Below are 23,166 nucleotides of genomic sequence, written 5' to 3' on the forward strand. Positions count from 1 at the left end.
TCATGTATACTCTTTCCCAAATAAATCTTTTTAAAAAAAAGTAAGGGGATCCCTGGGTGGCTCAGCGGTTTAGCGCCTGCCTTTGGCCTAGGGCGCAGTCCTGGAGTCCCGGGATTGAGTCCCACGTCGGGCTCCCGGTGCATGGAGCCTGCTTCTCCCTCCTCCTGTGTCTCTGCCTCTCTCTCTCTCTCTCATGAATAAATAAATAAATCTTAAAAAAAAAAGTAAGAAAATTCGCAGGTTGATATATTGGGTAATTCTGATACCTTACCAAAAGCCAATAAACTTTTTCTGTAAAAGACCAGATATTAAATGTTCTAAGCCACATGGTGTCTCTAGCATCTGCTCAACTCTACTGTTGTAGTGAGAAAGCATCATTGACAATATGTGAACACAATTTATTGGCTGGGTTCCCATTTAAATATATTTACAAAAACAGGTGGTGAGCTGGATTTGGCATGTGGGCCATAGTTTGCCAATTTTTGCCCTAAACAGTGAAATCTGAAAATACTGTTCTATTATCATAAGCGGGGAAAGACTTTGAATTTAGGACTTAACAAATTATTAAAATGTCATTGTCGTCTTGAACTGAAAGAGTACACATTAGATGTTTAAGTTAAATTGTCCAGTGAATTAAGAAACCCTCAACTTGTAAAAGTCAAGTGACAATGAAGATTCTGAGACTATTTTTTTACTGTTCATTTCTGCTGCTTATTTTGCTTAAAGTTGTCTTTACTCCAGCTGAGCAGTACTATTGCCCTCACTGGGACTGCTAATGCAGACCTACCCCTAAAGAGGAAATGAATGTGGGTTCAGGCCTTCTAAGAACCAAAGACTTTCAGTGCCTCCTGCCCAAACACAGTAATTTTTTTAACAGTCATGTTAACACCAGAACAAGGAAGTAAACAAAATCTGTGACCAGCAAGGTATCTGTTACATATGTTGTGCTCCTAAGTTTTTACAGCAGAGGTTTTGATATCATAATTTGGTCTGTTGTTCTCTAGTCTAGAGACTGTTATAAAATGGTAGTCGGTGTTGATGCTGACTAGAAATGAGTAACTGAAGAAAAGGAGGCCAACTGGCCACAGCTGAGAAGTGACCGTTGACTACTGGAAAACAAGGAGATAGGGACATTTTACTTTATTTTTTTTAAAGATTTTATTTATTTATTTATTTATGAAATCAGCACAAGTGGGGGGAGGGGCAGAGGGAGAAGCAGACTCCCTGCTGAGCAAGGAGACTGCTGCAGGACTCCATCCCAGAACCCTGGGATCTTGACGTGAGCCGAAGGCAGATGCTTAACTGACTAAGCCACCCAGGCACTCCCCAATGGGAACATTTTAAAAAGCACTATCTCCGTCCTGGGGTCATTGAGGATAGGGCCGAAAATACACTCAGACTCTTCAATAGTACTGAAGTGCTTTGCTGTATTGTGTTTCAGAATAGCACAGTAATTGGTTTTATAATGAGGACTGTTAACTCATCAAGAAAAAGGTAAATTGTGAGTTATATATACTCTTTTAAGAAAGCAGGACCACCCCGGTTGAAATACTTTATGTTTAGATATATAAAAACTTAGAATAAGCAAAACCAATTTATTTCCTAAGAGTCCTGCCTGAATAGTTGTAATTTTTCAGTATATGAATATTTCTGGCATTCTGAACTCCAAAGCCCAGGAGTGTCAAGTTTGGGACCTCATATGCAGCAGAACCGCTCATCCCAGGAAATGGGGCATGGTCAGAAAGGGGGCTGCCCCTCACAGGTTACTCAGTACACATTTATGGGGAATCTAGTGCTAAACCATTGGTAGACTCTGCTTCTGGGTCAGGGTTTTCCATGTAGCAGAGCAGCTTCCTTGCTGCAATTTATGGAAAGTCAGCCCTCAACACAAGGGTTTGTAAAGAAAAGAAAAGAAAAAAAGCCAATAGAGTAGTACTTAATCCTAAAGTATTTTATTTTTAGTAAATACATTTTTGTGACTTCAAACTGTCAATGGCAGATTCTTATTTTAAATATTAATCTTATAGATTAATATTTAAATATTAATCTTATAGATTTATTCCCCTCTATTGCTTTTCAAATAAATTCCTTCTCTTTGTAAATAAATTATGCACTTACATTTGGATAATTCCACCTTCGTTATCAGCATTTAATTTCTTCTGTCGTGTAAAGGCCCTTTTATTTAAAATGTTACATATGTATATTTGCTGACTTAGGGATTTTTTTTTTTCCAAATTAGGGGAATTGGGAAGATACCATTTTAACACCTTGGTTTAATGCTAACTTAACTATATCCTGTATTTGAAGAGAAATACTTTTTAAAAATCTGAAATTTAAAATCATGAAAAAAATGTTGTCATTCTTTTCCTCAAAATACTTCAGAAGATTCTCTTTCCTTACAGCATACTACGTAAAATTCATACTCCTTAACAAGGAATCCACCTATCTTTCTGGCCCCTGCCTACTTCTCCCCTCTCCCTCCTTGCCACATACTTTACCTATTCCCATGCACTTCCTCAAGAAATGAAAAACAACTTCTATGGCTGGTAACAGGCTGTGTTCTTTCATGGTCTGTGACTTTGCACGTATACTCTTGTGGCAATCTAAAACGCTTTCCTCATCCAGTTCCCCCATGTCCAAGCTACCCCTACCTTCCCCACAAGATCCCTACTAATCTATAATATTCTACTTAAATTTTACCTCTCTGTGCCTTCCCTAACCTCAAGCAGTTGGAGATTTCCTGTGACTTTTCAAAGTACATTCTGTCGTATAATGATTTTCCACTGTCAAAGTTGTTCTTGTCTTTCATTCCCCCAATAAACTAGATTTTACCTATTTACCTTAGTTTTCATAGCATTTTTAGCTTAGAGCCCCGCACAAGTAGATGTTTCTCCAAAAAAGGCAGAGGGGTTAGCAAAGGATTCCTTATGTAAGGTGTACACGGATGTACCATTTAGATAGGAATATTAGGAGTTCAGGGAACTAGACACAGCTGCAAAAGTACCAGCCTCTGAGCCACTCAGTCCAATATTCCAGACTTGGAAGTGAGCCTTGCATTTCCAGTACTACGTTCAAAGTTCAGTTCTTGAAACTAGCACAGCTTTATAAGGCTCCTTATTTACTTGCCTCCCTCTGTAAAAGAACTCAAACCTCTTTTTCCCATCCCTGTCTGGTACTAGCCCAAGATAATTTGTAATAACTTGAAAAGGTAGTGAGGGTGTACTAGTAATATTTAACATTTATTGAATCCTTACCGTATGCCAATCTCTTTGCTATGTACATGTTTTTCGTATTATTATCTCATCTAATACAACAGTCTGAAGAATTTTCTGCCATTATCCCAACTTAACAAAACGGGTGGAGAGAATGAAGTTCAGTGAGATGAATTAAACTGCACAAGACAGCTGTTTACTAAGGCAGCGAGAATTTTAATCCAGTCTAACCTTAGAGCCCATTTCCTTATTCACCACCAGTGAGTATTACCTGGCCATAACTGAAGCCCAAATAGCCCCATGGTTATAGTATATTTATACTTTGAAGTCATTTAGACCTGGATTCAAAATCTGTATCTAGCATTTACTGGTGGCAAATAACTTCACTTCTCTGACCTTCAGTTTCTTCATATGTGAAATGATCATACCTACCCTGAAAGGATTATTGCCACCTGAGTGCATGATTTATACTGACTAGTAACGTTAGCTCCATTCGCCTCTTCTATGCTTCTGTTCATGTGAGCTCTAACTAATGGTTTGTACAGAATAAATCCTGACATAAGAAGATAAGTAAAAAAGTTAGCATCCTCTGTCTTCTATTTAGTATTACCACGGTGCCAACTGGTGCCTGCCTTCCAGGATCTCCAAATGTTTTATGGCTATGATCAGATTTATTATCTTAATAAATGAGAAGGGTGTGTCTCGAGTATTTATTTATTTATTTATTTATTTATTTTTATATTTCAGCGTACACACATACTTCTTTATTCCTAGACAGGAGTTTAACAGACAATGTAGTTTAAGTGTTGATGTTCACGATCCAGCAAGCCGAACCATAGTTTCCTGATCATTTTCCGGCGTAACCAATTTTTCTGTTTTTTTCTCTTTGCCTTTAGTTTATCCTCAAAGTATTTCACCCACGTGCTTTTATTTTCCATTTATTAAGCTGTGTGTCTTTCTAAACAGTTATTTTACCAACCTGAATTATGCAGCTTTGCCACATTATGGTGCTCAATTATTTCAAAGCCATTTTCCCCAAAATGAATTTCCGAACTCTGGTTTGGACACAAGTCCTAAGGGAATGATCCTAAATGTCCCCTGAAATTTGCCTGGAAGTGTTATTGAATGTATGATGGCTGCCTGTTATTCTGGTTAATATTTTCCTTTCAATAGTTGTGGGCATTCTCAAAAAGCATTAGGTTGCAGAGAAATAAAAGCACTGGGTGTTATTCTGTATGTTGGTAAGTTGAACACCAATAAAAAATAAATTTATTTTTTAAAAAAGTGGATAATTCTATTTACTATTCTGTATGAATTTTCTTGGTTTTATAGTTAGCAAATGCTGTTCCTTCCCACACCTGCTTAAATGCAGAGACTCGCCACCAAACACAAACACATCTGCCATTAGCTTTGTTTCTTTTTTTTTTTTTTTTGATATTCAAAGTATAGTTTATATTTTGTTCTTTTTTTTTTTAATTTTTTATTGGTGTTCAATTTACTAACATACAGAATAACCCCCAGTGCCCGTCACCCATTCACTCCCACCCCCCGCCCTCCTCCCCTTCCACCACCCCTAGTTCGTTTCCCAGAGTTAGCAGTCTTTACGTTCTGTCTCCCTTTCTGATATTTCCCACACATTTCTTCTCCCTTCCCTTATATTCCCTTTCACTATTATTTATATTCCCCACATGAATGAGAACATATAATGTTTGTCCTTCTCCGACTGACTTACTTCACTCAGCATAATACCCTCCAGTATTTAATACTTGTTTGTTAACCATAAATACACTATAGTAGGATGAAGATTAGAAGCTGTGATCTCTCTGCTGTACTAGACTTCTCTTTTGCTAATTCTTAGGGAGCATATGAGACTCTTAGATGTTACTTATTATATAAAATAGTTGCCCCTATGATTCCATAACATGGACCTGTTAGGGCCATTCAACAAAGAAAACTATAAACACAGCTGCTGTTTTGGTGTGCCTTGTGGTTTGGTTTTGTTTTTATTTGAACTTTTTTATGCAGTCAGATCATCATTTAAAAGTAGTCATTTGGCATTTCCCCTGCATTCTTCAAATTTTTTGGTATGTTTTTAAAAGCTTAGCTTAAGTCACTTCTATAATTATGCACACAGATTGATCCATCTGGTCCTTTTACTAACCAATGAATTTTCATTTAGAAGTGTTGGAAAAAGAATAATTATATTTTGCATCCTATAACTTCAGTGGGTCTCTTTTATAAATTTGAAGAAACATTTTCAACTATTAAAAATAGTTTTACATTCTCTATTGTCTTCCAACTGATTTCTATACTTCTACAGATGGGGGAAGGCTTGAAATTTTTGCTATTTCTATTTTTCACCTCCTTCATATATTAGAACTCTGAAGCATACTGTCAGTACTTGTTTGCAACTGAGACAGTAAAAATGTCTGCTCAAAGTAGACCCTATTGCCCTGTCTAGCTCACACTGACTGTAAGGTGAAAGATGGATTGTAGGGGGCAAACCTAGATCCACGGAGACCATGTAGGCTGTAGCACTGGTCCAGACACGAAATAGTAGGGGCCTGGCTCAAGGTACTAAGAGTGGTAGTGAAGTATACAGATTCAAGACATAGAATTGACAAAGTTTTTGATGGATTAGATGTTAATAGATATGACAAACAGGAGTCAGAGAAGACGGGTTTCTGGATTTAATTACCTGTGAATTTAATTATCCTGTACCAAACAAACCCATAATCTTCACACTCTTGACTTTGCCTTATAAGGGCAAGGGCCATGTCTGTCGTCTTCATTATCATATACCCAGGACCTAACATGGTCCTGAAGAACAGCCCCAGTGCATTTTTAGTTAATAAACAGTGCCATTTATGACTGTTGTCCACAATGCCTAATAAAATAATCGAATATAATAAGTTATCTGGGCCTTTTTGATTCATTTCTCTAGCTTAACTTTCATTTCTTATTTTTTCAGTGTCCCTCATTTTCCTTTTTTAATGCCTTTACAGTGTAGCTTGCTGAATAGAAGAAAATATAAACATAAGCAGCAAAAAATAAATTTGTGGCTCCATGGGTTTTGCAGTATCTTCTAAAGAATCCCCAAGATAATAAGTACTGGGTGTTCTACTATATGTTGGCAAATCAAACTTCAGTTATTTTTTTTTTTAAGATTTTATTTATTTGTTCATGAGAGACACACACAGAAAGAGGCAGAGATACAGGCAGAGGGAGAAGCAGGCTCCATGCAGGGAGCCCAACGTGGAACTCGATCCTGGGTCTCCAGGATCACACCCTGGGCTGAAGGTCAATGCTAAACTGCTGAGCCACCCGGGCTGCCCTCGAACTTCAATTAAAAAAAAAAAAAAAAAAAAAAAGAATCCCCAAGATTGTTGACATCTTTAAAAAATGAGGGGTTCAAATCATAATACTTTGTTTTTTAAAAATATTACAAGTAACACTGTTGGAACATTGTACTAACATGTACTAACAGAGTCAGTGAGTCTCATTTGTGTAGATCAATTCATTTCAGTCAGAATAATTAGACCTGGGTTATTTGATAAACTAGTTGGATCATTTAAATTCATCATCATGGGATGCCTGGGTGGCTCAGTGGTTGAGTTGAATATATATATGTAAATTATACTTTAAAAGCAAAATGGTCTAAGATGCCACTTAGACAATAATCAGTAGGAAGAAGGAAATCACAAAGATTAATTTAAGAAAAAAGACAAAGCCATGTAATTTCTCATTACCACAGGGTAGAGGTAGGGAGTGAAAAGGAAGATTTGACTTCTCTCACCTTTATTCATCTTTAAAATGAGAGAAATGGACCAATGATCTAAAAGATCTTTTCCAGTCCAAATTCTGTTGCTCCATAAAATAGAAGAGAATGATAGAGGTGATATGTGATGGGAATTTTAGCTTTAATTACAACTTAAACTGTCCATTCTTCCCTGTAGCCTTGGCTCTGTCTTGATAAGACCTGACTTTAAAAAATCTATTAGAATAAAATGTTTTTAATTAAATCATTTTATTAAACATAATTAAATACAAGTGTTTTTTCTAATTCCTGCTTTGGAATCAATTATTTCAGCCTAATTTGAGGCAGGAGTCTCCATCAAAATATTTAAGATAAATTATTTATACCCTAATCAATTCAAAATACAGGAAATGAACTTTTATATTTAGTAATGCCATAAATATATTCTTCTATAGTTTTTCTTTTAACATCTGTTTGTTTTTTTTTTCCCTTTGGTTTAGATTTCTGCTTTGGGACAGCCACACATATAATTCCTTAAAATAGTTTTATATGTAAAACTTGTAAAGGATCAGAACAATGCCTCCAAGACCATCATCAGGTGAACTGTGGGGCATCCACTTGATGCCCCCAAGAATCCTAGTAGAATGTTTACTACCAAATGGAATGATAGTGACGTTAGAATGCCTCCGTGAGGCTACATTAATAACTATAAAGCATGAATTATTTAAAGAAGCAAGAAAGTACCCTCTCCATCAACTTCTTCAAGATGAATCTTCTTACATTTTCGTAAGTGTTACCCAAGAAGCAGAAAGGGAAGAATTTTTTGATGAAACAAGACGGCTTTGTGACCTTCGGCTTTTTCAACCCTTTTTAAAAGTAATTGAGCCAGTAGGCAACCGAGAAGAAAAGATCCTCAATCGAGAAATTGGTATGACACAGTTTTTTACTAAATGGCATTGTCCTTTTCTAAAAGCAAATAACTATGAAACTTAACTATTTTCTCATTACTAAAATATTTCTGTCTGAATCAGTTAATTCCTTTGTAACCTTAAATAGATTTTGAGATTAAAAACCATTACAAATCGAAAGTACTTTTTGCCTACTTGGCTAAGGAACTATTTTTAACACGTTGGTGGTGTCCTATAAATTTTTCTTTAGGAAGTATCTTGTAGGGTCGACTTAGATTTGTTATATCCCAGTTTTGTTTTGTTACTCTTTTAAAAATATTACACGGATGCTTGCTGCCTTTGTTCCAAATTGCTGAATATATCATATATTATATATTAAAAATATTTGAGTCTTTGTCAATTCTTGCTTTACTATATGTATTCATCAAAATTTCTTTAAACCTAGAGAGACCTCTTTGTTATGATCTTCCAAATCTATCAAGTTCCCCATTTGTAAGAAACATGTTTGTACTATATGTTTAATAGAATGTTATATTCTTTATATAATTTTTTAAGGTTTTGCTATTGGCATGCCAGTGTGTGAATTTGATATGGTTAAAGATCCAGAAGTACAGGACTTCCGAAGAAATATTCTGAATGTTTGTAAAGAAGCTGTGGATCTTCGGGATCTTAATTCACCTCATAGTAGAGCAATGTATGTCTATCCTCCAAATGTAGAATCTTCACCAGAACTGCCAAAGCACATATATAATAAATTAGATAAAGGTAAGAAAATAGTCTGCCGTGTTTACTACATAGTAAAAATTTCTATCTGTGGCTATATTTTTTGTACAGTCTTTTTATCCCAGCTAGATGATAAGCTTCTTGATGACAGGGAGTACTTACACTGACAAGATATAGCTGAGTGCCAAATGTATGTGTGTAATAAATATTTATTGATTGAATGAATTGTGCACATATGGTGCTGATCTCTTGGTTAGCTGTGTATCTTAAAATAAAACTGAAGAAATTCGAGTTTGAAATTTATTATTAATACAGTTATAGTCAGTTATCTTTTTACAAATAAAAAAGTATAAGTAGAAATACTTCATGAAATTTTGGGAAAACTTTGCACCTTTTTGTTATTATTATCATATATACAAAGAGCAATAGATTTCTTAATGTTAAATGCAATAATTAAATCTGAGCATGAGTGATAATATAGGTTGACTTTTGACACTTAACATATCAATTTCTAGAATTAAGTGAACATGGAAATTTATACACGTTTGGGAAATGAAAATATTGTATCAGATAGATATCTATTTTTTAAAATAACAAGGTGAAGGTTTCATCTTGAAGTTATAGATAGAATAAGTTCTTACATATTATTAAATATAAAATTCTGTTGGTAGACAAGTTGAGACCTGTTATTGCTATTTCGCTTATATTGTTTAAAGTAGTTTAATGCAGTATAACATACTATCTTCATTTGAAATTCTTTTCTACTTGAGCATACCTTTTAAAATGAAGGTCTCTTAATTTTCCCTCAACATTCTTTATAAAAATTATGCTACAGAAAAGTTGAAAGAATTGTACGGTGAACACCTGGACCACTCTACCATAGTTTTAATCTTTTCATTTTCATCATCTTACCCCCTCCTCCCAGCTTAATTGATCTTAAAAGGAAAGCATTTAAAAATTCCTATTCTTTCCTTTCTTCCGCCATCTTTTCTCTCCTTCGGATTCAGCATTTTTTTTAGGTCTCCATGATTCTTTCCCATAGTTACCAGAAACTCTTCTACTTTAGGTACTGTTGATCCTTTGATACGATCAAGAGTCACTCTTCACAGGGGTCATACTCATGAAGTATTCATGCAGTTTAGAATGAAAATTAGCTTGGCCTCAGGTACTTGTGACCCACTAGTAACAGTTTTGTGTGCTTGCCATAAAACATAAGATTTGGGCATGGCCTGGCAGCTCTATCATATTTGAAGATTTGTGATTTCTACCTGATATCTGTATTTAATTAGTTTGTTTATAAGTCATTTCTGATTATAGTTAGAAAAAAATGGTATAGTATATGCTTTTTGAAATTTGTCTCTTGAAAAATGAAATATATATGGTGATTGCATCTAATAATGTTTTCCTGTTATAGGGCAAATAATAGTGGTGATTTGGGTAATAGTTTCTCCAAATAATGACAAACAGAAGTATACTCTGAAAATCAACCATGACTGTGTTCCAGAACAAGTAATTGCTGAAGCAATCAGAAAAAAAACTAGAAGTATGTTGCTATCATCTGAACAACTAAAACTCTGTGTTTTAGAATATCAGGGCAAGTATATTTTAAAAGTATGTGGATGTGATGAATACTTCCTTGAAAAATATCCTCTAAGTCAGTATAAGGTGAGTAACAAGCTTCAAAAATATTAATATGAAATGTAAAAGTTGAGACAAGTATCTATTTTTAGGACATACTCTTTGAAAGTTTAGTGGTTAAAATTGGTGAATAGCGTTCATAAGTTTGTTTTTAATACTACCAATTTTTAATCTGAGAAATTGATGAACTAGAGCGAACAGATTTTTTTTTCCTTTAGATTTATATATTTAATATTTGGGGTCTGATTCTAGATATGGATAAGCTGGTTAACATTGTTCAGATATAAACAGTGTTTTCATGATGAGTATCCTCTAATCATTGTTTTTAATTCCTTTTTTCATTTTTTTTGCTTATCTGTTGCTTTTAAAATAAAACACCTTATAAGAAATGGCTTTTCCCCTCCCTTCTTAATCTTTTACAGTACATAAGAAGCTGTATAATGCTTGGAAGGATGCCCAATTTGATGTTGATGGCTAAAGAAAGCCTTTACTCCCAATTGCCAATGGACTGTTTCACAATGCCATCTTATTCCAGACGCATCTCCACAGCTACACCATATATGAATGGAGAAACATCTACAAAATCCCTTTGGGTTATAAATAGCGCACTCAGAATAAAAATCCTTTGTGCAACCTATGTAAATGTAAATATTCGAGACATTGACAAGGTAAAGTCAAGTGTTGATGCTTACTATTTTATATAAACTTTTTAATTGAACTATGTATAATAATCTGTTGACCTGCACTGTTTTCAGATATCTAGAAAACCACTTGTCCCTCAGCTGTTGCATAGTTTACAGTCCTTTGTCTATAATGTTAATATCCATAATTCTAATAATTCTAACTTCCATAAATCTTTCTTAAAACCATGAGTTTTACAGAATTCATTCGGCAGCAAAACCTGACCTAACTGAAGCAAGACTTTTTATAGTCTTTATATATCCCATTTAGTGTAAATATTCATGTGTTTTGTTGCAGAAATATTAATGTCTTTATGGAGTGTTGTTCGAACTGCTAAGAATATGAAGTAATATTTAATATATATACCAATTTATCTTTCTAAAATATGAAAAAGTCGGAATTACATACCTGGCCTAAAGGGATTGTGAGTCTATGTTGATTTTTTTTTATGGTCTGATGTCACCTTAGAGGCAACAACACATTTTGTTTGGTGAAGAATCTGCATCAGTATTAACTTAGTATATATGTGAAGAAAGGGAGAAGAGAAAAGCAACATTTTAATAGAAACTGTTAATAGATTCTCTCTCATTCATATAAGTTACAATATTTTAATATCATTTAATATTGGTTCTGTAGTCTGTGTGCCTTCATGTATTGTTTGTGTATATTTATATGCACATACTTTTTTTTCTCTTTTTAAGATTTATGTTCGAACAGGTATCTATCATGGAGGAGAACCCTTATGTGATAATGTTAACACTCAAAGAGTACCTTGTTCTAATCCCAGGTAAGGAAGTGTATGGATTTATTTTCTAAAAGCCTTGTTAGTATTTAGCAATATAATCAATAAAAGCAGTAAATTTTTTTGGCATCTTTAGTTTTATACAAGTCATACAAATTCACCAGGCATTTACATATAAAACATAAGGACTTTCAGTCAAATGAGTATCAATCACAGGATCATTTTGTCGACTCTCTGTAAAATTTTATCCAAAGGGTTTTTCTGATTCTCTCTTTCCATTATATCAGGTAGAGAGCAGAATATGGTTACATTTTGTGCTGATGATCCGCCACATTAGATCCATAAACCTAGTATTTTATTCTTACCTCCATTTCCATTTCCATTAAAAAGAAATGAGAGTTGGTAAACAACCTCAGAGCCAGACTACTCTGAGGCACTCACATAACTCATAAGAGTAGATATTTATACATTCAAATAAAGAGTCTTGGGAACAAATCAGATTCATAGATGGAGGGAGAATTTGGGGGAGCATTTTAAATGATTACTGCCTAGAAATAAATTGAAGAAATAAAAGGTAGTATAATCCAACAGTTTGTCTTCCTGCTATTTCTTTGGCTCTTTATAGAATCATTTGGGAATTAGGAGTCTACCCTGAATATAATAGAAATATTTTAAGAGCACTCAGATTGTTATTGAAGATTAAAGATGGATTTTGTAGACTAGCAATAGAGACAACTAGTAAAACCTCCAGAAGTAAATTTTATAATGAATTTAGACTGCATTCTAGGAGAGTCAAGAAAAAGTTCTGGTCTTATAATTAAGTTGCTAGATGTGGCCACCATTCTAGAGCCTAAATTCAAAAAGGTGATAGCCTTCTCTACCAGAAGGAAGTGAAATAGTTCCTCACTCTACCTGAACTATTGTCAGTCAGAAGGTACATATTTAAATTAGAAGTTACCCTGTGAATGAAACAACAACTACAGGATCTTTTTAAATTTTTGTTGTACAGCAAAAGTTTATTTCCTGCCCATACTACATGTCTGTCACAGGTTGGGTGGAGTGGTTGTGTGAGGAATAGAGAAGCAATATTTGAGGAAATACTGGCCAAAAGGTTTTCCAAATTTACTGAAAACTATAAACATTCTAGGAAGTTCAACAAGCCCCAATCGAATACCCTAAAATAATATTGGGTAGATATATCATGTACCTAAAGTAAACTAGTTTTATAAAAGTAAAAGGTAAATTTGTTTAATAATAAAACATTAAAAGCTCAAATTTTTAGTCAGTGAGCTATCTAGTTAGAACTTACATTTGATTTCTTTTCTTCAAGAATTCTCTAGAACTACAGGCCAGTGTCTCTGATGAACATGAATGCAAAAGTCTCCAACAAAATATTGACAAACCAAATCTAACAATACATTAAAAAAATCATTCAGCACAATCAAAATTTATTCTTGGGATGCATGAGTGGTTCAATAATTGCACATTAATCAACATGGTACCTCACATCAGTAAGAGAAAGGATAAAAACCATATGATCATTTCAATAGATGCAGAAAAATCATTTGACAAAGTACAGCATCCATTCATGCTAAAAACTCTCAACAAAGTAGGTTTTTAGAGGGAATGTACCTCAACATAATAAAGGCTGTCTATGAAAAACCCACAGCTAATATCATAGTCGGTGGTAAAAAATTAAGGTCTTTCCCCTTAAGATCAGGAACAAGACAAGTATGTCTACTCTCACCACTTTTATTCAACATGGTACTGGCAGTCCTAGCCACAGAAGTCAAGAAAAAGGAATAAAAGGCATCTAGATTGGTAAAGAAGAAGTAAAACTTCCACTATTTGCAGATGACATGTTACTCTATATAGAAAATCCTAAAGATTCAATGTTGAAAAAGAAAACCAAAGCTGGAGGCATCACAATCCAGACCTTAGGCTGTATTACAAAGCTGTAATCATCAAAACAGTATGATAGTGGTACAAAAACAAACACATAGATCAGTGGAACAGAATAGAGAACCCAGAAATGGACCCTTAACTCTATGGTCAAATAATTTTCGACAAAGCAGGAAAAAATATCTCCTCAACAAATGAAACTGGACCACTTTCTTACACCATACACAAAAATAAATTCAAAATGGATGGAAGACCTAAATAGGAGACAGGAGTCCATCAAAATCCTAGAAAAGAACACAAGCAGCAACCTCTTTGACCTCAACTGCAGCACCTTGCTAGTCACATCTTCAAAGGCAAGGGAAATTAAAGCAAAAATGAACTATTGGGACTTCATCAAGATGAAAAGCTTTTACACAACAAAGGAAACAGTCAACAAAACTAAAAGACAGCCTATGGAATAGAAGATATTTGCAAATGTCTTATCAGATAAAGAACTAGTATCCAAAATCTATAAAAAATTTATCAAACTCAATACCCAAAAAAACAAAAAATACAGTCAAGAAATGGGCAGAAGACATAAACAGACATTTCTCCAAAGAAGACATACAAATGGCCATCAGACACATGAAAAAATGCACATCACTCGACATTGGAGAAATACAAATCAAAACCACAGTGAGATACCACCTTACACCAGTCAGAATGGCTAAAATTAACAAGCCAGGAAACAACAGACGTTGGCAAGGATGCAGAAAAAGGGAACCCTTGTACACTTTTGTAGGAATGCAAGGGTGTGGCCATTCTGGAAAATAGTATGGAGCTTCCTCAAAAAGCTAAAAGTAGAGCTACCCTACAACCCAACAATTATACTGATTCAAAGGGACATATGTACCCCTATGTTTGTAGCAGCAATGTCCATAATAGCCAAATTATGGAAAGAGCCCAGATACCCATCGACAGGTGAATGAATAAAGAAGAGTGCGTATGTGTGTGTTTGTGTGTGTGTGTGTGCGCGCGCGCGCGCGCAGTGGAGTATTACTCAGCCATCAAAAAGAATGAAATCTTACCATTTGCAATGACATGGGTGGAACTAGAGGGTATTATGCTAAGCAAAATAAGTCAGAGAAAGACAAATACCATCTGATTTCATTCATATGGAATTTAAGAAATGGATGAACAGGGGAAGGGAAGGGAAGGAAAAGTAAAATAAGACAAAAAGAGGAACACAAACCATAAGAGACTCTTAACTCTAGGAAACAACTGAGAATTGCTGAGGGGAAGTGGGTGGGGGAATGGGATAACTGGGTGATAGGCATTAAGAAGGGCACTTGATGTAAATGAGCATTGGGTGTTATATGCAACTGATGAATCACTAAATTCTACCTCTGAGATTAATAATACACTATATGTTAATTACATTGAAATTAAATAAATTTTTAAAAAGAAAAGCCTAAAGACTCTTTATCAAAAAACTGCTAAAACTGATAAATGAATTCAGTAAGGTCACAAGACACAAAACCAACTTAAAAAATCTGTTGTATTTCTGTTTTGTTGTGGTTTATTTAATTTATTTTTTATTTTTTTTAAAGATCTTATTTCTTTATTCATGAGAGACAGAGAGAGACAGAGACACAGGCAGAGGGAGAAGCAGGCTCCATGCAGGGAGCCTGATGTGGGACTCGATCCCGGGACTCCAGGATCACGCCCTGGGCCGAAGGCAGGGACTAAACTGCTGAGCCACCCAGGGATCCCCAAAAAGATCTGTTGTATTTCTGTACACCAATAATGAAGCAACAGAAAGGGAAAGAACATAATCCCATTTACAGTTGCACAAAATAATAAAATACTGAAGAATAAACTTAACCAAAGAGGTGAAAGACCTGTACTCTGAAAACTACAAAACATTATTGAAAGAAATTGAAGATGATACAAACAAATGGAAAGATATTCTATATGCTCTTGGATTAGAAGACAAGTATTATTAAAATGTGATACTAGCCAAAGCAACCTACAGATTTAATGCAATCCTTGTCAAATGCCAACAGCATTCTTCTCACAGAATTAGAACAAATAATCCTGAAATCTGTATGGAACCACAAAAGACCCTGAATAGTCCAAACAAACTTGAAAAACACAAAGCTGGGGGGGGAGGTAATCACAATTCCAGACTTTTAAGTTATGTTACAAAGCTGCAGTCATCCACCTAACTCTGGGAAATGAACAGGGGTAGTGGAAAGGGAGGTGGGTGGGGGGGGTTGGGATGACTGGGTAATGGGCACTGGGTGTTATGCTATATGTTGGCAAATTGAACTCCAATAAAAAAATTTTAAAATTTAAAAAATTAAAAAAAAACAAAGCTGCAGTTATCAAAACAGTATGGTACTGGCACAAAAATAGACACATAAATTAATGGAAGAAGATAGAAAACCCAGAAACCCACAATTATATGGTTAATTAATTTTCAACAAGAGGCAAAAATATGTAATGGGGAAAAAAACAATCTCTTCAACAAATGATGTTGAGAAAACTGGACAGCTACATGCAAAAGAATGAAACTGGACCACTTTTTTACAGAATACACAAAAATAAACTTAAAATGGGTTAAAGTCCTGAATGAGAGACCTGAAATTAAAGAAATCTTGGAAGAGAGCACAGGCAGTAATTTCTCTGATGTCAGCTGTAGCAACATTTTTCTAGGTATGTTTCCTGATGTAAACAAATGTAAAAATAAGCCATTGGGACTACATCAAAATAAAAAACTTCTATACAGAAAGGAAATAATCAACAAAACTAAACGACAACCTACTGAATAAGAGAAGATATTTGCAAATGACATTTCCGATAAAGGGTTAGTATCCAAAATATATAAAGAACTCATAAAACTCAACACCCCAAAACCAAATAACCCATTTAAAGCATGGGCAGAAAACATGAACAGACATCTCCAAAGAAGACAGACATATAGATTGCCAACAAACTCATGAAAATATGCTCAGCATCACTCATCAGGAAAGTGCAAATCAAAACTACAAAAAACAAGTGTTGGTGAAGATATGGAGAAAATGGAACCCTCGTGCATTGTTGCTGGGAATGTAAACTGGTGCAGCCACTCTGGAAAACAGTAAGGAGTTTCCTCAAAAAGTTATAAAGAGAACTACCCTATGATCCGGCAATCCCACTACTAGGTATTTACCCAAAGAATATGAAAACACTAATTTGAAATGATATATTATGCACTCCTAGGTTTATAGCAGCATTATTTACAGTAGCCAAATTATGGAAGCAGCCCAAGTGTCCATTGATAGATGAATGGCTAAAGAAGAGGGGATTTATTTATATATATGTATGTAATTATATGTAATGGACTATTATTATTCCATTATATGTAATGGAATATTATTCAGTCATAAAAATAATCTTGCCATTTGTAGCAACATGGATGGAGCTAGAGAGTATAGTTAAGTGAAATGACTCAGAGAAACAAATACCATGTGATTTCAGTCATGTGGAATTTAAGAAACAAAACAAATGAACAAAGGGGGAAAAGAAGAGACCAACCAAGAAACGGACTCTTAACTACAGAGAACAGAGAGTTACCAGAGGGGAGGTTATGGGAGGATGGGAAAAATAAGTGATGGGGATTAAGAGTACACTTAACCATGATGAGTTCTGTATAGAATTGTTGAATCACTATGTTGTGCACCTGAAACTAGTATAACAGTATACATTTAACTATATTGAAATTAAAATTAAAATCCTTAATAATGAAGAATTCTCTAGTTAAAGGGTAAAATCCTTATGATGGTAGTATGAGGATTTAAGTAGATCTTTTAACTTTTCTGTATTCACAAAGTTAAAATCAAGAATAAAAGAATATGAAATTATTAAGTAGAAAAGAAGTTTTAAAAAAAAAATCTCTTACTGAGATTAAGTGATCATTCCAAATTTGGGCTTCCCATATGCTAAATAAAATAGATACTTAATGATTTCTTCATAGACGTTACCAGTCCTCTCCCAAAATCAAAATCAAAATGAATTTGGAATATATATATATATATATATATATATATATATATATATATACCCTAAAAATAAAGAACTTGGGCACCTGGGTGGCTCGCTTGGTTAAGCATCTGCCTTCAGGTCAGGTCATGACCTCAGGGTCCTGGGATCACCCACATTGGGCTCCCTGCTCAGTGGGGAGCCTGCTTCTCCCTCTCCTTCTGCTACTCCTCCTGCTTGTGTGCGTATGCTCTCTCTCTCTCTCTCTCTCTCTCTAATAAATAAATGAAATCTTTTTTAAAAACATAAAAAAATGAACTTAATTGGTATGTGTGCACTCACGTGTCTGTATGAACTTTAGAGGAAGAGAGAAACATGTTTTAGTCAATTAGCATAGTATTGAGCAACTACATTCATAGGACATAGCTCTCTTAGAAAGTGCGTAGAGTATTTTTCATTAATTATGAGCAATTCTAAAGATTTAGAAGTAATGAAAACTCCTAGGTACATTTAAGTACATGTATCTTTAATTTTCTTAAATTAGTGTGGACTTACCAAATCCCTACTACCTACATTTCTTCTATCTGTATTTATTGTTTCTTTTCCCTTTAGAATTCCTTTTACTAAGTTCTCCCATTTAACTGTAAGCCTTCTTTGCATCAGAGAGCCATATTTTTTTAAATCTTTGTCCATAAAACTTTAGTAATAAAGTTTATATCTTAGTTTGGCTAATTAAAAATAGAATTTTTATACCATTTTATTGTTAAGTCTTATTTTATTTATAATAAAAAATAGAATTAGGAAACACCCTTTTGAAAAATTGTCTAGATTAATGTCTAGCACTTGAGCTTTTATCGTGGACCAATTACTATTCCAATCACTTTACTTGTGTTATCTGACCGTTCCAGCCAGAAACTCCTTTACTAGTGTTAACTCACAACAACCTTATGGAGTAAGTACTATTATTAGTCCTTCACAAATGAGAAACAGGCAAAAGCAAGGGTCACACATTTAATAAAATGTTGGAATAGGATTCTACTCTCCGTAGTCTGACTTCTGAGTTTATACTGGTAACTGTTGCTATAATATTTGAAAACAAAACAAAACAGTGTGCTGTTACTTGGCTATTTATAAAATGTCCACCCATTATAGACATAATTTCACATGTAAAATCCAGTAAATTGAAGTGAATTTATCATAAATATTTGAAGAATTTTTGTCATCACATTCTATAGCCACTTTTTATTATTTTCTTATTATGAATGTTAACTGTTGCTTCTTGTGAAGTAGTTATACTCATCCTCAAATATGTTCTGCTTACATATCCTTCATTTTATTTATGTACTGACTTATTTAATGAGTTTTTCTGAATAAAACTACACCATATGTAAAAGTAAATATATTGTCATTTTAATAGGAAATTTCACTCTTCTTTGAGTTTCCCTCTTCCATGTGCTTTTTATATAAGCTATTTTGTTTTTAATTATTTTTTTTACTGAAGTATAGCACAAGTGCATAAAAGTATACAAATCATAAAGTTCAGTGAATTATCACACTTAATACCCATATAACCACTATGCTGGTCAAGAAATAGAACAATAGCAGTGTATGAGATTTCCTGTTACTGCTACACTCCTAATTCTGGGAAACAAACTAGGGGTGGTGGAAGGGGAGGAGGGCGGGGGCTGGGGGTGACTGGGTGGCAGGCACTGAGGTGGGCACTTGACAGGATGAGCACTGGGTGTTATTCTGTATGTTGGCAATTGAACACCAATAAAAAATAAATTTATTACTAAAAAAATAAATAAATAACCCCCCCCCCCAAAAAAAGAGAGAGATTTCCTGTTACTGCACATCCTTACCCTTCCTTGGTATCATCGGTATCATCAGCCTTTATAGTTTTAGCCAATCTCTTGTATACTGGTATCTCCATGAGATTTATTTTGTGTTTTCTGGATGACAAATAATATTCACTATTTTCTTATGTTTATTGGCCATTTGGATATGATCTTGTGAAGTATGTTCATTCCACTTGATCTCTGGCCTATTTTTCACTTGATTTCTTGATGATTTGTAGTTGTTTATATACTATGGATAAAGCCCTTTTTTGGTAAATTATTTTTTTCTTTAAAACTTTACATAGGTGGAATGAATGGCTAAATTACGATATATACATTCCTGATCTTCCTCGTGCTGCTCGACTTTGCCTTTCCATTTGTTCTGTTAAAGGCCGAAAGGGTGCTAAAGAGGTAAAGTACTTCAAAAGGAATAATATTTACCTCTAAAAAACTCCTAGTTATACTACTGATTTGAATTTTTATCAAGAAACTGATTTTTTTTTTCAGGATTCCTTTGTGGCTCAATGGTTGAGCATCTGTTTTGGCTCAGGTCATGATCCCAGGGTCGTGGGATCGAGTTCCACATCAGGCTCACCACAGGGAGCCTGCTTCTCCCTCTGCCTATGTCTCTGCCTGCCTCTCTCAGTCTCATAAATAAATAAATGAAATCTTAAAAAAAGAAAAGGATTTTTTTCTTTATCTAAAAAAATTAGATATTTGTAAAATTTTAATAAATGTGTCATAGAAGACAACCTTAGGAGAGCTTCCTGAGTTTATTTATGATGAATATGTCCTGAATTCACCTTGATACAATTTTTTAAGCATGCAACTGTCTGTTAGGTGACTAGATGCCAGTTTCTGCCTGTCTTACAGAGATAGGTTCATATCTCCTATTTATAATTAAAGAAAAATTTATGTAGGAAAACAGAAAGCACTTGTATTTTTAAAAAATTGATGTGGCTTATTATAGATATCATTGTAGCAATAGTTATTGAATTCTTTCTGGGAAAGAAAAGTGTTTGAAATGTATTTATAATTTAATCCACAGAGTAGTGAATATTTTTGTTTGTTTTTGAAGGAACACTGTCCATTGGCCTGGGGAAATATAAACTTGTTTGATTACACAGATACTCTAGTATCTGGAAAAATGGCTCTGAATCTTTGGCCAGTACCTCATGGATTAGAAGATTTGCTGAACCCTATTGGTGTTACTGGGTCAAATCCAAATAAAGTAAGCTTTTTATTATCAAATTAGAATTTTTTCTTTTTTTTTATACAGTCAAGCACAACTTGATATATTATAACCTTTATTCCATCTCTTAGGAAACTCCATGCTTAGAGTTGGAGTTTGACTGGTTCAGCAGTGTGGTAAAGTTCCCAGATATGTCAGTGATTGAAGAGCATGCCAACTGGTCGGTGTCTCGGGAAGCAGGATTTAGTTATTCCCATGCAGGACTGGTAAGAAAGATCACTGAGTTTTCTTAAATATCAGTCATAATCAGTGGATTTGGGTTTATCCTCTTTGTGTAGAGAAGGGTTCGTGTGTTTTAGTTACACTGGCATAGCTCCTCTGAGCTCTAGGACAGTATAATGATATAATCACATTCTCCATATGCTAATATCGTTACTGCAGCTCTGCCTCTTCTTTATTCAGAGCCCTAGCCTGCCTTCAGTTAACAAATAGGTATTGAATGCTAACTGTATGTTTAAATTTATTGTATGAGAGGTACTGGGTAATAAAGTTGTGACCTAAAGAGATCTCCATTGCAGATACAGTCTAATGGTGAAAATAGACATTAAAGTGGTAAAAAATAAAATAAAATAAAATAAAATAACGTTATTAATCATGGTAAGTGCTATGATGGAATAACCAGTAGTGTGCCAAAAATGACTACAGAGGGCTGGGTTGAAAAGCTAATATATATTGGGTTCAAGAAAGAACTTTTTACTTCTCTAAGATGGTAACATTAAAGTTAAAATGAAAGTGTATGTTGTTAGTTGAGCTTGGAAGCAGAGGAGGGCTTTCTTCGTCCACTGGGCTTCAGGCTCACAGGTCTTCCTGTTCCTCCCTCACATCAAACTCATTCTCTCCTTCGGTCACTGTCACTGTTTCCTCCATCTACAGTGGTCTTTTCCCTGATCTTAGTGTGGGTGGTTTTTTCTTGTCATTTGGAGCACAAATTAAACACTCCCTTCTCAGAGGCTGTATCCAAACACCCAGTGTAAAGTAGCCCCTTGGTCATTCTCCATTACATCACCCAAAGTATTTATTTATATTACCTTTTCTTTTTTTTTTTATTCATTTAATTTTTGACTATAATGAGGACCCTGTTAGTGCAGGTTCTTTTCCTATTTAAGATCCCCAGCAGTAAGAAAAAAAGGCACAGGGCATTTTAATAAGTATTTGTTGATGGACATGTGCCAGTAATATTCCTTTATGCTATTGGATAAATTAATAATATTTAAATGTTAATAAAATGTTAATAAAAATCAAGTGACATGGATACCTGCTTTCATTTTTAGCCATTGGGAATATGTGTAACCCATTCCAAGGGATGTATACTTGTTTTCGTAGTATATTAAGATACATTCATAATTACTCATTGTGCAGTCAATATATATCTGTATTTCAAGGGAATAAATACATTACTTGCAATCTTGGAATTTTACCAAAAGTTATAGTATTTTCACTTTAGTTTCCAATCATTTAATGTCCAGTGTTTTAAAGAGGGTGTTTCTTTTCCTTTTTTCTCTTATTTATTTTTACTTTTTAAATTTGAAAGCCTTGCAGTGATTATTCAGATATATTCGGGCAAAGATTATGAAAGAATTTGCATTTTTATTTTATTATTTTACTATTTCTTATTATTCCAGAAACATGAACAGATTAGTTAATAGAATTGTAGGAAGGAGCCTCATCAAGAAGAGAAGTAAATTATTCGCTTCTACCCCCTAATATCTCAGTCTGAGATACTTTGGTCCCTGACTCACTTTGGTCGAGACCGTTCTGAGGCTCGTGGTAATGTTAACTAAGATTACTAGATTTGTTCCACAAATACTACCTTAAGTTGATTCTCCTCTATCCCTGAAAATAAAGGCTTGTGATGAGAAGAAACTTTCACAACAGTTAATATGCAACATAAAGTTATTCGCCATTTTCTCTTTTTGTAGATCACTTGTGAATCCAGGGAAAAATGTGGCAAAGGAAATCATATAAGATATTCCTTTATTTTACAGAGTAACAGACTGGCTAGAGACAACGAATTAAGAGAAAATGATAAAGAACAGCTCCGAGCAATTTGTACCCGAGATCCTCTCTCTGAAATCACTGAGCAAGAGAAAGATTTTCTGTGGAGCCACAGGTAAATGTTAAGATGGAGATTCCCTGTTTCTTCTGTTACATAAGAAAGAACTGATTTTGACTTATCTTGCAGGTTTTACCATACCTGTTAAAGTGTATAAAGCATAATTTACGTGACTTTTTAATTGTAAACATTGTTCTTTTTCAGACTGTGATAAAGATCAGTATTTCTAGAAAGTCACGCTGCATTGGTACTAACCTTCCACCTTCAAGTGGTGAAGGCTTTTTTAAAATTCTAAATCCCTGTTACGACTTTTTTTAGGATTTGATTTTGGGGGATTCTTTTAAATGAAATTCAAGATATAAATAATTAAATAACCCTGTAGATTTAGATCAATTTAGTTATAGTTGGTCTAGATATTTCAATTTTTAGATGTTCCTTCCATTTTCCTTCTTATACTT

At 34.4% G+C, this 23,166-nt stretch overlaps 1 protein-coding gene across 3 annotated transcripts in view; it reads left to right on the forward strand.

Moving 5' to 3' along the window:
- Positions 1 to 23,166, forward strand: part of PIK3CA (phosphatidylinositol-4,5-bisphosphate 3-kinase catalytic subunit alpha) — a 79,005-nt gene that overhangs the window by 40,218 nt on the left and 15,621 nt on the right. For 2 of the 3 annotated variants that reach the window (XM_038583405.1, XM_038583406.1), the window contains exons 2-10: positions 7,470 to 7,897; positions 8,433 to 8,642; positions 10,015 to 10,265; positions 10,661 to 10,906; positions 11,621 to 11,706; positions 19,709 to 19,814; positions 20,482 to 20,634; positions 20,727 to 20,861; positions 22,641 to 22,765. In XM_038583405.1, coding sequence (XP_038439333.1) covers positions 7,546 to 7,897; positions 8,433 to 8,642; positions 10,015 to 10,265; positions 10,661 to 10,906; positions 11,621 to 11,706; positions 19,709 to 19,814; positions 20,482 to 20,634; positions 20,727 to 20,861; positions 22,641 to 22,765 — 1,664 coding nt within the window. In that variant the 5' untranslated portion in view covers positions 7,470 to 7,545. Of the gene's footprint in view, positions 1 to 7,469; positions 7,898 to 8,432; positions 8,643 to 10,014; positions 10,266 to 10,660; positions 10,907 to 11,620; positions 11,707 to 19,708; positions 19,815 to 20,481; positions 20,635 to 20,726; positions 20,862 to 22,640; positions 22,766 to 23,166 lie in introns of those variants that run through there. The other variant, XM_038583407.1, reaches the window with a different exon arrangement.

This window comes from Canis lupus, chromosome 34 (assembly GCF_011100685.1).
Source record: "Canis lupus familiaris isolate Mischka breed German Shepherd chromosome 34, alternate assembly UU_Cfam_GSD_1.0, whole genome shotgun sequence".
Classification (NCBI taxonomy): Eukaryota; Metazoa; Chordata; class Mammalia; order Carnivora; family Canidae; genus Canis; species Canis lupus.